This window comes from Anthonomus grandis, chromosome 10, assembly GCF_022605725.1.
Source record: "Anthonomus grandis grandis chromosome 10, icAntGran1.3, whole genome shotgun sequence".
Classification (NCBI taxonomy): domain Eukaryota; kingdom Metazoa; phylum Arthropoda; class Insecta; order Coleoptera; family Curculionidae; genus Anthonomus; species Anthonomus grandis.
Genome location: NC_065555.1, coordinates 4,279,104 through 4,291,883, shown reverse-complemented (window position 1 = coordinate 4,291,883; position 12,780 = coordinate 4,279,104). Strand labels below are relative to the sequence as shown.

At 36.7% G+C, this 12,780-nt stretch overlaps 2 protein-coding genes across 9 annotated transcripts in view; one reads left to right on the top strand and one right to left on the bottom strand.

Annotated features, from left to right (window-relative positions):
• The window catches only part of LOC126740897 (RING-box protein 2), a 34,538-nt gene that overhangs the window by 13,180 nt on the left and 8,578 nt on the right, over positions 1–12,780 (bottom strand). The gene's annotated exons all lie outside the window — the stretch shown is intronic.
• The window catches only part of LOC126740896 (hexokinase type 2), a 31,848-nt gene that overhangs the window by 11,983 nt on the left and 7,085 nt on the right, over positions 1–12,780 (top strand). For 5 of the 8 annotated variants that reach the window (XM_050447074.1, XM_050447068.1, XM_050447071.1 and 2 more), the window contains exons 2-7: positions 854–1,207; positions 5,737–5,901; positions 7,571–7,670; positions 7,772–7,964; positions 8,835–9,040; positions 9,116–9,342. In XM_050447074.1, the coding sequence (XP_050303031.1) occupies positions 854–1,207; positions 5,737–5,901; positions 7,571–7,670; positions 7,772–7,964; positions 8,835–9,040; positions 9,116–9,342 (1,245 nt within the window). Of the gene's footprint in view, positions 1–403; positions 707–853; positions 1,208–5,736; positions 5,902–5,978; positions 6,079–7,570; positions 7,671–7,771; positions 7,965–8,834; positions 9,041–9,115; positions 9,343–12,780 lie in introns of those variants that run through there. The other 3 variants (XM_050447076.1, XM_050447075.1, XM_050447069.1) reach the window with 3 other exon arrangements.

Sequence of the window (12,780 nt, the reverse complement as noted above, 5' to 3'; positions counted from 1 at the left end):
GACGCATCCAGTTTAAATATGTAATTCTCCTCTATAGCTTTCAATGGTCGAAGCCCCAAGGCCTGATTCCCTATTTTAAGAAATTATGCAACGTTGCCGAACTGAACCGTGAACTAATTAATTTTATTTTCTAATGTCGTAGTTATTGTTTTTCTTGAGGGAAATTAAAGCTGAAATCACTACAATTAAATTAAATAATTGTTTGAATAAAGGCTTCTAAGCAGAAGCTTCTTATTTTTGTATTTTCTTTTAATAGACGCGGGCTGACATGGCAATCTTGCAAATTTCGAAAATTGACAAGACAGGTGTCAGGCAATGACAGACCGTTATAGGTTATGTTTTATTATTTTAATTTTTTTAGTGTTTTGGAAATTAGTTTTTTCAAATTTATTTATCTCTTTATAAATATCACAGATTCAGTTAAAGCCCTTTGAGACATTCTCAATTATAAAATTATTTAACTGCAGAACCTTCATAACAATAGCAGAGATATTAAAAAATCCTTGGGTACAGGCAGGTGAACCAGTAATGAGTTAGGAAATCATAGTTAACCAAAATTAAAAATAAATCCTCCACTTGAAGATTATGATCTACATACAATGTGAGCCAAACCGATATTTTTCATAGTAAATATTTGCTCATGGTTGACATTGATCGATTGCACAACATTAATACCACTTCACTTTAATTTTAAGCAAAATGTATGGTAAGCATAATAATTTATGAGTTCTTTAAAACGCAATAATTTATTATTATATGTGTTAGAATTAAAGACTGAAAAAATGACTGTTTCCAGCTTTAACATAGATCATAATTTCTAAGCTTACAACCAATCCAACAAATCCTTTTTCAGATCAGAGAAAAATGCCGAGACTTAATCTACGACAACGAAACCCTAAAAAAAATCATGAACATCTTCTTGGACAATATCAAAAGGGGCCTCGCCAAAGCCACACATCCTGATGCCACTGTGAAATGTTTCCCCACCTATGTCCAGGATTTGCCTGACGGTACTGAAACCGGCAAATTCCTGGCTCTGGACCTGGGCGGTACCAATTTCCGCGTTCTACTCATCGAACTGAGCGGGGAACATTTCGAAATGAAATCGAAAATCTTCGCCATACCTCAGCACATCATGTTGGGCTCCGGGGAGCAATTGTTCGACCATATCGCCGAATGTTTGGCGATATTCGTCAAAGAGGAACAGGTACATTATTGTCTGTGTGCTTTATGAATTTTTACTTGACTACAAAAATTTACATATACTATACATCTGTAAACACGCGCATTCGTACGCTCCGCGAATTTGCTTTATTTTACACGATTAGAAAGAGGTAGACTTCAGATTCTTACATATTTTCTGCTTCTTGGCATTGTCTTTGCAATATTCTGATCTGGTACTGCTGGTGATTGGTGGTTCGCGAGTAATTGTGATTTTCAGTGGAAACAATAGAAATTCTCAGATAACAATACGTTTTTTTTTTGTGCGTCTATGAGAATCAATACCTGAACATTCTTGGTATTTATTTTGCCGCTCTGCTTAAGCCAACGAGTTTGAAGAATTGGATTTGTTGACTTTTAATAATAATTTCCAAGTCAACGTGTTTTCGGATTTGGAGTTTTTGGGAGCCTGTTAAATTGCTATTTTTATCTATATCATGGCTTGCGGAAGGTGTGGTGCAAGTCTAACAGATAGAGAGGTAAAATATAAGATTGTTTGCGACTTCTGTAGTGTCGTGCATTGCTTATCATGTTCAAAATTTACTACATCAGAGGCTCAGGTCACTCAAATGAAGACTAGAGTCATGTGTTTTGTGTGTTCTGTGTGCAAACCCAGCTTGCGGATAACCAGCACGGATAACAGCTCCCCAACAAATGCTGCTATCTTTCTGGAAGCTCAAATGAAAACCTTTCAAAACACAATCACCAACCAAATTTCTAGTGGTTTTCATGATGCTAATATTGCATTCCAGGAGGGACTTATGAGATTGGTCGAGAAAGGAATCGGAGGAAAGAGCGTTTCCGCCTCAAACAGTGATTCTGAATTGTTAAAACTACTACAAGCAAAAAATGAAGCGCTAGAGGCCAGGTTGTCAACACTGGAAGAGGATTTAAACATGCTCAAGGATCTTATACCATCAAAGTCATCCTGCCCCCCAACTAATATAACTTCTCTAACATCTTTGTCTCCGGACAATACTGTGTCTTTGCCGATAGAAACAGAAACAGTAGCCCATACCTACGCAAAAAGGGTTGATCCAATCAGATCAAGGCCTAGTAGCTCTTCAATGGCTGGCGCCAATTCTGAAGCAAAATCACAGAATAGGTCGACACCACAATCAATCCATCGAACTAACCCTGGCAGACAAACAGTCATCATTGGGACTTCTTCTGAAGCTTCTTCACTATCTGCAGCTGATAGACGTCAGTGGTTGTATTTGGGCAGATGCAATCCGGACACTACTGAGCAGCAGATTCTAAAATACCTTGAGAAGCAACTAAACATCTCAGATGTTAAATGTGCCATATTGGATAAGAATGAGGATGTTGTATCCTTTAGGATAGGGGTAAAAGAGTCCCTACTAAAGGGACTACTTGACCCGAACCTCTGGCCCGCCGGTATAGCGGTCAAGGAATTTCGTCCCAGGCGCACTCAGGGCCGAGGGGCGAATTTTCAGTTAGACCCAACACTGTCTCAGCGCCCACAGTAGATGATGTATCATTCTTTTATCAGAACGTGAGGGGCTTAAAAACTAAACTAAAGGGATTTCTCTGTGCGGCCCAAGCAGAAGACTACCACATTCTTGCCCTAACTGAAACTTGGCTGGATCCTACAGTCAACGACGGTGAATTCCTTAGCTCCAACTACTGTGTGTATAGAACGGACCGCAACACTAGTAACAGTTCAAAAAGTAGAGGCGGGGGTGTGCTCCTAGCAGTGAGCAACACCCTAAAATCCCATTGTTTGCCAACTGCTGACAATTCACTTGAAGAAATCTGGATCTCTGTGCGTCTTGGTGATGGCGAGGATTATTGCATTGGCTGCATTTATGTTCCTCCATCCATGGATCTATCTGTGTATGCAGCGCATTGTGCCTCTGTTACCAAAGCTTGCGAGAGCTTTAATAATGTTCTTATTGTTGGTGACTTTAACCTTTCTAATATTTCATGGTTACCTAGTGATGATCATTATGGCTTAACCCCAAATAATGTTACATCTGATAAAGAAAATCTTTTATGTGACACATTCACTTTTCTAGGTTTAATGCAGCTCAATGCAGTGGTTAATGATCATGGAACAATTCTTGACCTTTGCTTTACAACTTTTCATTCCACTTTAACAACTAAATGTAATGGTTTAGTCGGGTCAGATCCTTACCATCCTGCTCTTGAGCTGCAACTACCCAATAGTAAGTCCAATTACCTGGAACTACCTATAACATATTTTTACAACTTTAATCAAGCAGATTTTGTGTCTATAAATAACTACTTTTCTACATACAACTGGATGTCTATAATTGTTAACGATAACTTAAATACCACTGTTGCAAACTTCTATTCTGTTGTTTATGATTGTTTGAATCTGTTTGTGCCAATAAGAAAACACTCTCCCAAGAAACATTATCCACCATGGTTTTCTAGAGAACTAAAAAGTCTAGTTATTCAGAAAAAAATAGCACATAGAAGGTACAGACAGTCAGGATCAAATACTGATTACTTAAGTTTTAGTGTTCTGCGCTCAGAATGCCGTTCATTATCTAGTGAATGCTACAGACATTACATTGAAAGAGCCGAAAATGCAATAGAGAACGATAGCAAGACCTTTTGGAAATTTGTAAGACTTCAGTCCAATCAAAGCGATTCTACCGTTCCAGATGAGATGTTCCTTCATGATCTCAGGGCCGATACTGGTATTTCTATTGCAAATCTCTTTGCCACCCACTTTTTATCTGTATTTAACAAGAATACTAACCCTTCTAATGCCTCTGACGGTCTCGATACCTCATGTAAATTTAACCATATCAACCACGTGTTCCTTAGTGCTACTACAATTGAAACTGCATTAGCTAAACTGGACAGCAGAAAGGGAGCGGGTCCCGATGGAATTCCAAACAGGCTTTTGAAAGAATGCAGCCATTCCCTTTTCCTTCCACTTTTTCATATTTTCAATTTGTCCCTAACTTCTGGAACTTTTCCAGAGAACTGGAAGCTATCTCATGTATGTCCTATTTATAAATCTGGGAATAAGAGTGACATAACTAACTATCGTCCCATTAGTATCCTCTCTGCAATTCCTAAGCTGTTCGAGCACTGTGTAGAGGTGGTTCTATCTGGCACATTTCAGGAAATAATTGGAGATCAGCAGCATGGATTCACCAGAGGTCGTTCTGTGGATACAAACTTGTTTGTTTTTAGCAACTATATCTTCAAATCTTTTGCCGACGGTAATGAAACACATGCGATATACACGGACTTTAGTAAGGCCTTCGATAGGGTCAACCATAATATTCTTATCTCTCATATTTCAGATCTCGGCATCAGCGGATCTCTTTTACTTTGGATCAAGTCTTATCTGATGGATAGAGAGCAGCGTGTTAAAATTGGTGGTTTTTTGTCCAACCCATTTTTGACAACTTCAGGGGTCCCTCAGGGCTCCCATTTGGGACCATTGTTATTCAGTCTCTTTATCAATCACCTCGGCTCCCTACTGGAGTCTGAGTTTTTGCTCTTCGCTGATGATTTGAAAATTTTTCGGCGGATTTCTTCCTCTCAGGATCAGTTGGTGCTTCAGAGAGATATAAACAGAGTTTTTTCCTGGTGTAAGTCGAATGAAATGTCATTGAATGTTAAGAAATGTGGGTTTATGAGGTTTACTCGTTTAAGGGTCTCCCCTCCTTGTCAATATGTTATTGATGGTATCCCCTTGAAGGAGCTTGACTCAGTCAAGGATTTGGGTGTCTTTCTGGACCCGAGTCTTACTTTCTCCCACCACTTCGAAAATACTGTAAATAGAGCTAATAAACTGCTTGGTTTTATCAAAAGATCTTGCAAAGACTTTACTAATGTGTCAGCATTGAAGACACTATATATTTGCCTGGTGAGATCTCTTCTCGAATTCTCCAATATTGTTTGGTCACCTCATTTTCTGATTCACATTGAGAGGCTTGAAAATATCCAGCACAAGTTTATCAGGTTTGCCAGATATACTCTTATGAAGTCAGGCCTGGATCTTACCTGTTCAGAGACCATGTCCTACCTGAGCATAAACTCCTTATCAAGTAGAAGGCAGTTCTTTGATGTTTGCTTTGCGTTTAAGGTTCTGAATGGTATTGTTAGAAGTCCGGAATGTCTGTGCCTTTTCTCTTTGCATGTATCTTCTTACTCAACACGAGGTCAGGCGCTTCTCCACATTCCCTTTTGCAGAACATCCTATCTACTAAACAGTCCTATAAATAGAATAGCTTCTACAGTGAATAGATTTGCGAAAGATCTTGATTTTTTCAGTACATCTTTAAATAAATTTAAGTCGTCAGCTAGGGCAACTATCTTGGGATAGTGCCCTACTCCCACTCTTTGGATTATGTTTAGCACAGTATTGTTTATTAGTATTATAGTTGTTACTTAAGACTACTGTTAATTATTAATAAGTACTTGAAATGTTATATACGTTGATGAATAAATAAATAAATAAATAAATAAATAAATAAATAAATTGATTATTTTAAACTTTTTTAGGTGCAACATGAAACCCTCCCCTTGGGTTTTACTTTCAGTTTCCCGCTGGCCCAAAAGGGGTTAACGGTTGGCATTTTGGAGCGTTGGACCAAAGGGTTTAATTGCTCCAATGTGGTCGGTAACGATGTGGTGCAAATGCTTAATGAAGCCATCGAAAGACGAGGGGTAAGCAAGTTCTCTTTTAATTGTTTTAAACTGTAAAAAAGTTCTTTAAATTGGTACTAAGTTCAGTGAATTTATAGGATGTTCACATAGACGTAATGGCGGTACTAAACGATTCTACTGGTACCTTAATGTCTTGCGCGTGGTTGAATAAAAATTGCAGGATCGGCATTATTATCGGTGAGTCCAGGAATGGACTGAGGAAACAGTATTATTTATTGCTTATAAGAGGGCATGCTATAGGCATTATTTAGCTTTTTAAATTGATAGAATTAGGGTCTGGTTTAGGGTGATATATGCACGTGTTGCTCTATCTCACTGTAGACAGTCTTGGTTTACGAAATTGCCTTCAAGAAAAGTGAAAGTTTGCTAAGAAAAAAAATGTCCCAACCAAAAGTGCCCTAACTACCCAAATTTTTAACTTAGAATCAAGGTCTTATCCTTAAATCAATGCTTGGGGACTGCTTTATATTTATGTAAAAGAATTATGAGAATACCTCCACTGGTTCAAAAATTATGGCCAAAAATGTCTTGTAGTGATTTATTAAACTTTTGATGCAGCAATATTTATTTCAAAAACTGTTCTGGAACCTTTGTTCACATAATTGACTTTAGCTCTGAAAGTTTTTGAGGAACAGAGAACGTTTATACATGAAAGTGTTGGGTAAGAAATGCCTTATCTAAAAGCCTTTGAGAAATATTCTTATTATTTCATCTGAATGTTCCCAGGAATAGCGACATCTGCCCTAGTGCTATAGTGCCCTAACTACTCAAATTTTTAACCTAGAATTACCTTAGAGGTTTTGCCTTCAAATAGATCCTCGGGAACTACTTTATATTAATTTCAAAAAATTATGAAAATATTCCAATTGGTTTCAAAGTTATGGCAAAAAATGTAATTCAATTATTCAAAATCTTGAGAATTAATTTAAACTCAAGAAGTTTGTCAGCTACGGGAAATGTTTATATATGAAATTGTTGGGTGAGAAATGCCCTTTCTGCGACTAAATCCCTTTTAAGAAAATTCTTTTAAATGTAGTCCCTAGTACTAGTAGTAGGAAAATTCCCAGGAATAGAAAAAGGCTGTGAACACAAATTTGAAAAAATATTGCCCCAACCAAAAATGCCCCAACTACCCAAATTTTTAGCTTAGAATCATGTTTTTACCCTCAAATCCATCCTTAAAACTTTCTTTTTATTTATCTAGAAGAATTATGAGAATATCTCAATTGGTTCCAAAGCTATAGCTAAAAATGTCCCACAAATATTCAAAGTTCTTGATGCAGCAATATTCTTGTTTGAAACTCATCAAGTTTGATGGCTCTTGGACCTTTGTTGATAAAATTGACCTATTAAATTTTTAAATTACAGAAAATGTTCTCATATTAAATTGTTGAGAAAGAATTGCCATTTCCTTGACCCCTTTGGAGAACGCTTCAACTATTTCAGTATCACAGTAAACTCAACCCTTGTTAGACAAACAAATATTTGTTCCAGAAAAAGAACATTCTTGGTCTACTTAGGAGACATCAGTCTAAAAGAAAACCCTTCCTTAGGCTTCCAATTCTAATTACTATAAATCACAAGCCAATATTCCTCTGTAATTTTGTATGTCTTACTCCAAAAAAGCTTTTCTTCCTTCAATTGCATGTGCTTTATTTCTTTGTTGTAGGACGTAAGTATCGAGGTGTGTGCCATTTTGAATGACACCACCGGCACCCTGATGTCTTGCGCATGGAAAAACCACGACTGTAGGATCGGCCTTATTGTCGGTACGGCTTTTCTTAGATTATTACTGTTAGCTTATTGAGGGTGCATGCTTTAACGTAAACTCCTTGCTAAGCAATCCTAAAACTTGCTTAATTATTATTAGGTACCGGCAACAACGGTTGCTACGTGGAAAAACAAGAAAACGCCGAATTGTTCGACGATAACGACATGGGTTCCGGTAAAGTGATCATCAATTTGGAAATGGGCGCGTTCGGGGACGACGGGTGTCTCGATTTCGCGCGCACCGAGTACGATAAGGAGGTGGACAAACATTCCATCAATCCCGGCAAGCAAATGTAAGTGTGCACGATTTTATATTGAGCAATACTCTTCTGGTATACTGCTTAAGTAGTATCTGGTTGTAGCAAAGAATCTCAAAATAGCTTCACCATAAGTTTTATTACAATTTATATTATTGCCTTTGGGCAAATTCCGCAAAAGTAATTTTATGTTGACCATTAACAAGTTTACCCATATTAAGGTCCTTTTCTTCAATCTGAAGAGTTGTGAAGACCCATGAAGTGCAATTTATTATTGTATAAGTGTACAGTACAAGTACAAGAAAAATCTCAGAACTAGTGCAACTATCTTAAGATCTTAATCAGAGTGACCAACATCGAAAGGACACAATCACGCAAAATGGCGGCCACTTGGCAGTGGTCATTTACATTTTCATTGAATTGGTAGTCCAGATATATTCATTAAGTTTGCGCGATTTTAGACATATTTTAGAATTATCATATTTATTTAAAATTTCCTCAAATGATTTTGACTTCATCTTCTTGCTAGGACAACGGGTAACTGAAAGTATGATTTCATTATTTTTGAGTAAATAAAGTGCACGACACTGTACGAGTCACAACTTTTTAGATTGAAGTTCATGACAGATCACATGTCAAACATCAGTGTTATCAACTTCAATACCTTTATTTAATTTATCTTTTGTTTGGCAACACTGAACATGTTGAGAGTGATACAACCACTATAAAAATGATGGCAGCAGTTATTTTTGGTTATGGTGACCGTTTGCATTAGCAGTCCAGGTTTGTAAGTTCATAATCGCAAAACGTAAAATCAAAATCAATACTTCAACAGAAAGAATTTATAAAATGATGAAACAAACGGTATATATCGTTGGTACCCAATAAAAACTACGAACGTTTTAGACAAGAAAAAATGATCTCGGGAATGTACATGGGCGAGCTGGTCCGTTTGGCCTTAGAGAAGTTCACCAAAGAGGGTCTCCTGTTCGGGGGCAAAGGCTCCGATCTACTTTACGAAAGGGGCCGGTTTTACACCAAGTACGTGTCGGAAATCGAGAGTGACGAGCCGGGATTGTTCACCAATCAAAAAGAGATTTTAGAGGAGCTCGGTAAGTTTGACGCACTTGATTTTTTTTTCAATTCATATTCAATAATGGTGGATATTCTTTAATTGCGTGCATCAGGTCTAAAACACGCATCCGAGCAGGATTACGTGAACGTGCGATTTATATGCGAGTGCGTGAGTAGACGAGCCGCGCATCTCGCCTCCGCGGCCATAACCACACTTTTGCACAAAATGGACGAGAAAAAAGTGACGGTCGGCATCGACGGGTCCGTTTACCGTTACCATCCTCATTTTAAGAACCTGATGATGGAGAAGATTCGGGAGTTGTGCGACCCCAGTATCGAGGTAAGGGTTTATTGCTTTTAATCGTTTTTTTACTCAGGAACGGTTGGGTTGATGAACATTTCTATAAAGAGATTTTTTTGTTTGGAATTTAAAGGGCTTTCTTATGGTCCGTGTTTCATGAAAATCGGTGGAAGAACGGGAAAGTTGTAGCGAATTTTCTCCTTTCTGAACAGTGTTGTCAACGACTCTCAGAATATATTCCACTAAAAATTTCCTTTACTAAGGAATGACGTGAGGAACCTTATAACTTGACTATACTCGTACTCGTTCTAACGGTTAACGTTCTACAGTTTGTTTTAGTATGAAATTTCCTTAAAACTAAAATAAAAACTCCCAGGCAAGCTAACTCTGTGTAATTATTTTATAAATGTCGTTTTATTATTCCAGGCAATTGAGACACATATTTAATGAAAGTGCCTGAAATTTTGGAAAAAAAATCGCCAAATCAATTGCCTAGAATTATGGTTTAAATGTCATTATTTAAGTTAACTAATTAGTCCGGGCAATTGAGGCACAATTTTACTTAGTAAGTATCCGAAATCGAATGTCGAAAAAAATCTACGAGTCAACTGCCTGTAATTATTATTTGAATTACATTAATTATTCGAGGCAATTAAGATATAATTTTTAATAAAAACACCCGAAATTTCGAAAAAAAGCAAACCTCCTGCAAGCAAACTACCTGTACATTTTATTTAATTAATTTAATTATTTATTGTAGTCCAGGCAATTGAGTCACAATTTTAATTACAAAAATTAAGTACATAAAATTTCGAAAAAATCGGCAAGACAACTGCCTGTAATTATAATTTAAATACAGTATAACCTCTTTGTTGCAAATTTCTTTATTAAAATATGTATACAACCTTTAAGTAAAACATTTCATGTCAGTTTACATTTTTTTATAAACATATAAATATGTAAAAACCTTGACACAAAAAAAAACACTTATTTAAAAAAATCGGTAATTTTTTTTGCTTTATAGCATTCATTGCCATTTGGTTAGCCCTATTTCTCATTTCCTCCAGTAGAAGGATATGGTGTTGAGCTTCTCCATTATTATTTGCCCACTCTATACATTTATTAAAAGAGGATACCGCTTCACTGTGCATTATAGACTTGGTAGCTATGAGCCCATGTTCTTCTGAATCTTGATCTTCCTCATCCAAATTTATTATAATATCTTCTTCGGTCATTTTTTCGACGGTTTTTTCTTTTGCTACAGCCCACTGTTGTATTTCCTCATCAGCTAAACTTATTTCAATTTTTTTTGATAGATCTATGATTTCACCCAGCTCTTGATGAAAAATACCTATTTTTAAGCGATTCGCTAAACTAGCAAGAGATATTAGATCTTCTTCATCCCACTCCTGTGCAATCAAATTTGGTGGTAAGAGCGATTTCCAAGATCTTCTTAACAAGCTTTGATTGACATTTTGCCAAGCTTCAGCCAGTTATACAGGGTGAGTTTTTTAAAGTGTTACAATGCGATATGTCAAAAACGGCTGCAAATTTTTTTTTGACATTTTGGTGACATTTCAAGTATACCGGGGGGCACTTTTTGTGATATTTTTGACATTTGTCCCTTCACCCCCCTAAGAGGGGGGGAGGGTCACTTCCTTATTTTAAATGGAATAACGTGTTTTTTATTTTTAAATACGAATCCACATAAAATATGAAGTCTGTTTACAAAAAAAATTTAAAATTGCTCTGCTGGTTACGGAATTATGATCAAAAATGTTTTGATTAAATTTAAAAATAATTCGAATATTTTACCATAATAACAGCCGGTTGCCATGGAAATCCTACTGTTTATTTTACTAGTATGGATGGAAATGAAAATCCTAGTAACAGTAGGATTTCCATGGCAACATAACAAGCAGTGTCACATAAAAATTTTGACTTGTTAATAACACACAAGTAAATTGGGTTTAAAAAGAAAAAAATGGAAGCGAATTTCAGTGTAGAAGTAGATATGTTGTGAATTTTGGGGGAGTGCAGAAAAAATTATAGGGGGGCTGCAGTAGTGTGGGCCGAGAGGTTTCCGGATATTCCAAAATCTCATATGGCCTTTAAGAGACTGGAGACCAGAAGTTGTATGACTGGTAGTCTAAAAAGTAAACGACAAAATCGGATTAAAACGCAAACAGATGAAAATAAGGCAGTTGCTGTATTAGGAGCAGTAGCTATTGATCCTCAAATCAGTACCAGGCGGCTTGCTTTAGATGCTGGAATTAGTCAATACAAGTTTCATCCTTACCACATTACACTTCATCAAGAGCTTTACGGACATGATTTTGAGAATCACATTAATTTTTGCACTTGGATTTCAACAAAAATGCGTGAAAATAACCATTTTTTGAGAAACGTTATTTTTTCTGATGAGGCTTCTTTTAATAATTGCGGGCAGGTAAGATTTAACTTATTTAAATTAGAACATATTCAAGTTTTGGTTGTTTGTTTTTCTAAAAGGTAAACAGGCACAACATGCATTACTGGGCAGCAAATAATCCTCACTGGATGAGAACTGTACCAAATCAACATCCCTGGTCTGTGAACGTATGGCGTGGTATTTTCGAGGATAGAGTTATTGGTTCGCATTTTTTCCAAGGTCATTTAAATGGACAGGTCTACACAAATTTTTTAAGAAATCAGTTACCTCGTCTACTAAACCAAAATTTAAATCCTAACGTATGGTTTCGGCAGGACGGAGCCCCACCCCATTACGCCATACAGGCCCGTACTTATTTCAATGAGATTTTTGAAAACAGGTGGATTGGTCGAGGTGGTCCTGTCAACTGGCCTGCTCGTTCGCCAGATTTGACCCCCCTTGACTTTTTTTTATGGGGATTTATAAAAGACAAAGTAATGGCTAGTGCACCTACAACTCCAGAGGACATGAAGAACAGGATTCGTTTTGCTTGTTCATTAGTGATACCAGCAATGTTATAGCGGGTACGAAACTCATGTCAAGAAAGGATAAGAAAGTGTTTGGAAGTCGAAGGCGGTCACTTCGAACAGCTTCTTAGGCATAATACATAGACGATAAATAGTTAAAAAGTAGGAAATAATTTGTTTTTATTGTAGTAGAATATTCGAATTATTTTTAAATTTAATCAAAACATTTTTGATCATAATTCCGTAACCAGCAGAGCAATTTTAAAAATTGTTTGTAAACAGACTTCATATTTTATGTAGATTCGTATTTAAGAATAAAAAACACGTTATTCCATTTAAAATAAGGAAGTGACCCTCCCCCCTCTTAGGGGGGTGAAGGGACAAATGTCAAAATATCACAAAAAGTGCCCCCCGGTATACTTGAAATGTCACCAAAATGTCAAAAAAAAATTTGCAGCCATTTTTGACATATCGCATTGTAACACTTTAAAAAACTCACCCTGTATATCTCCTGGTGTTTCAACGATTTTTTTTAAAAGC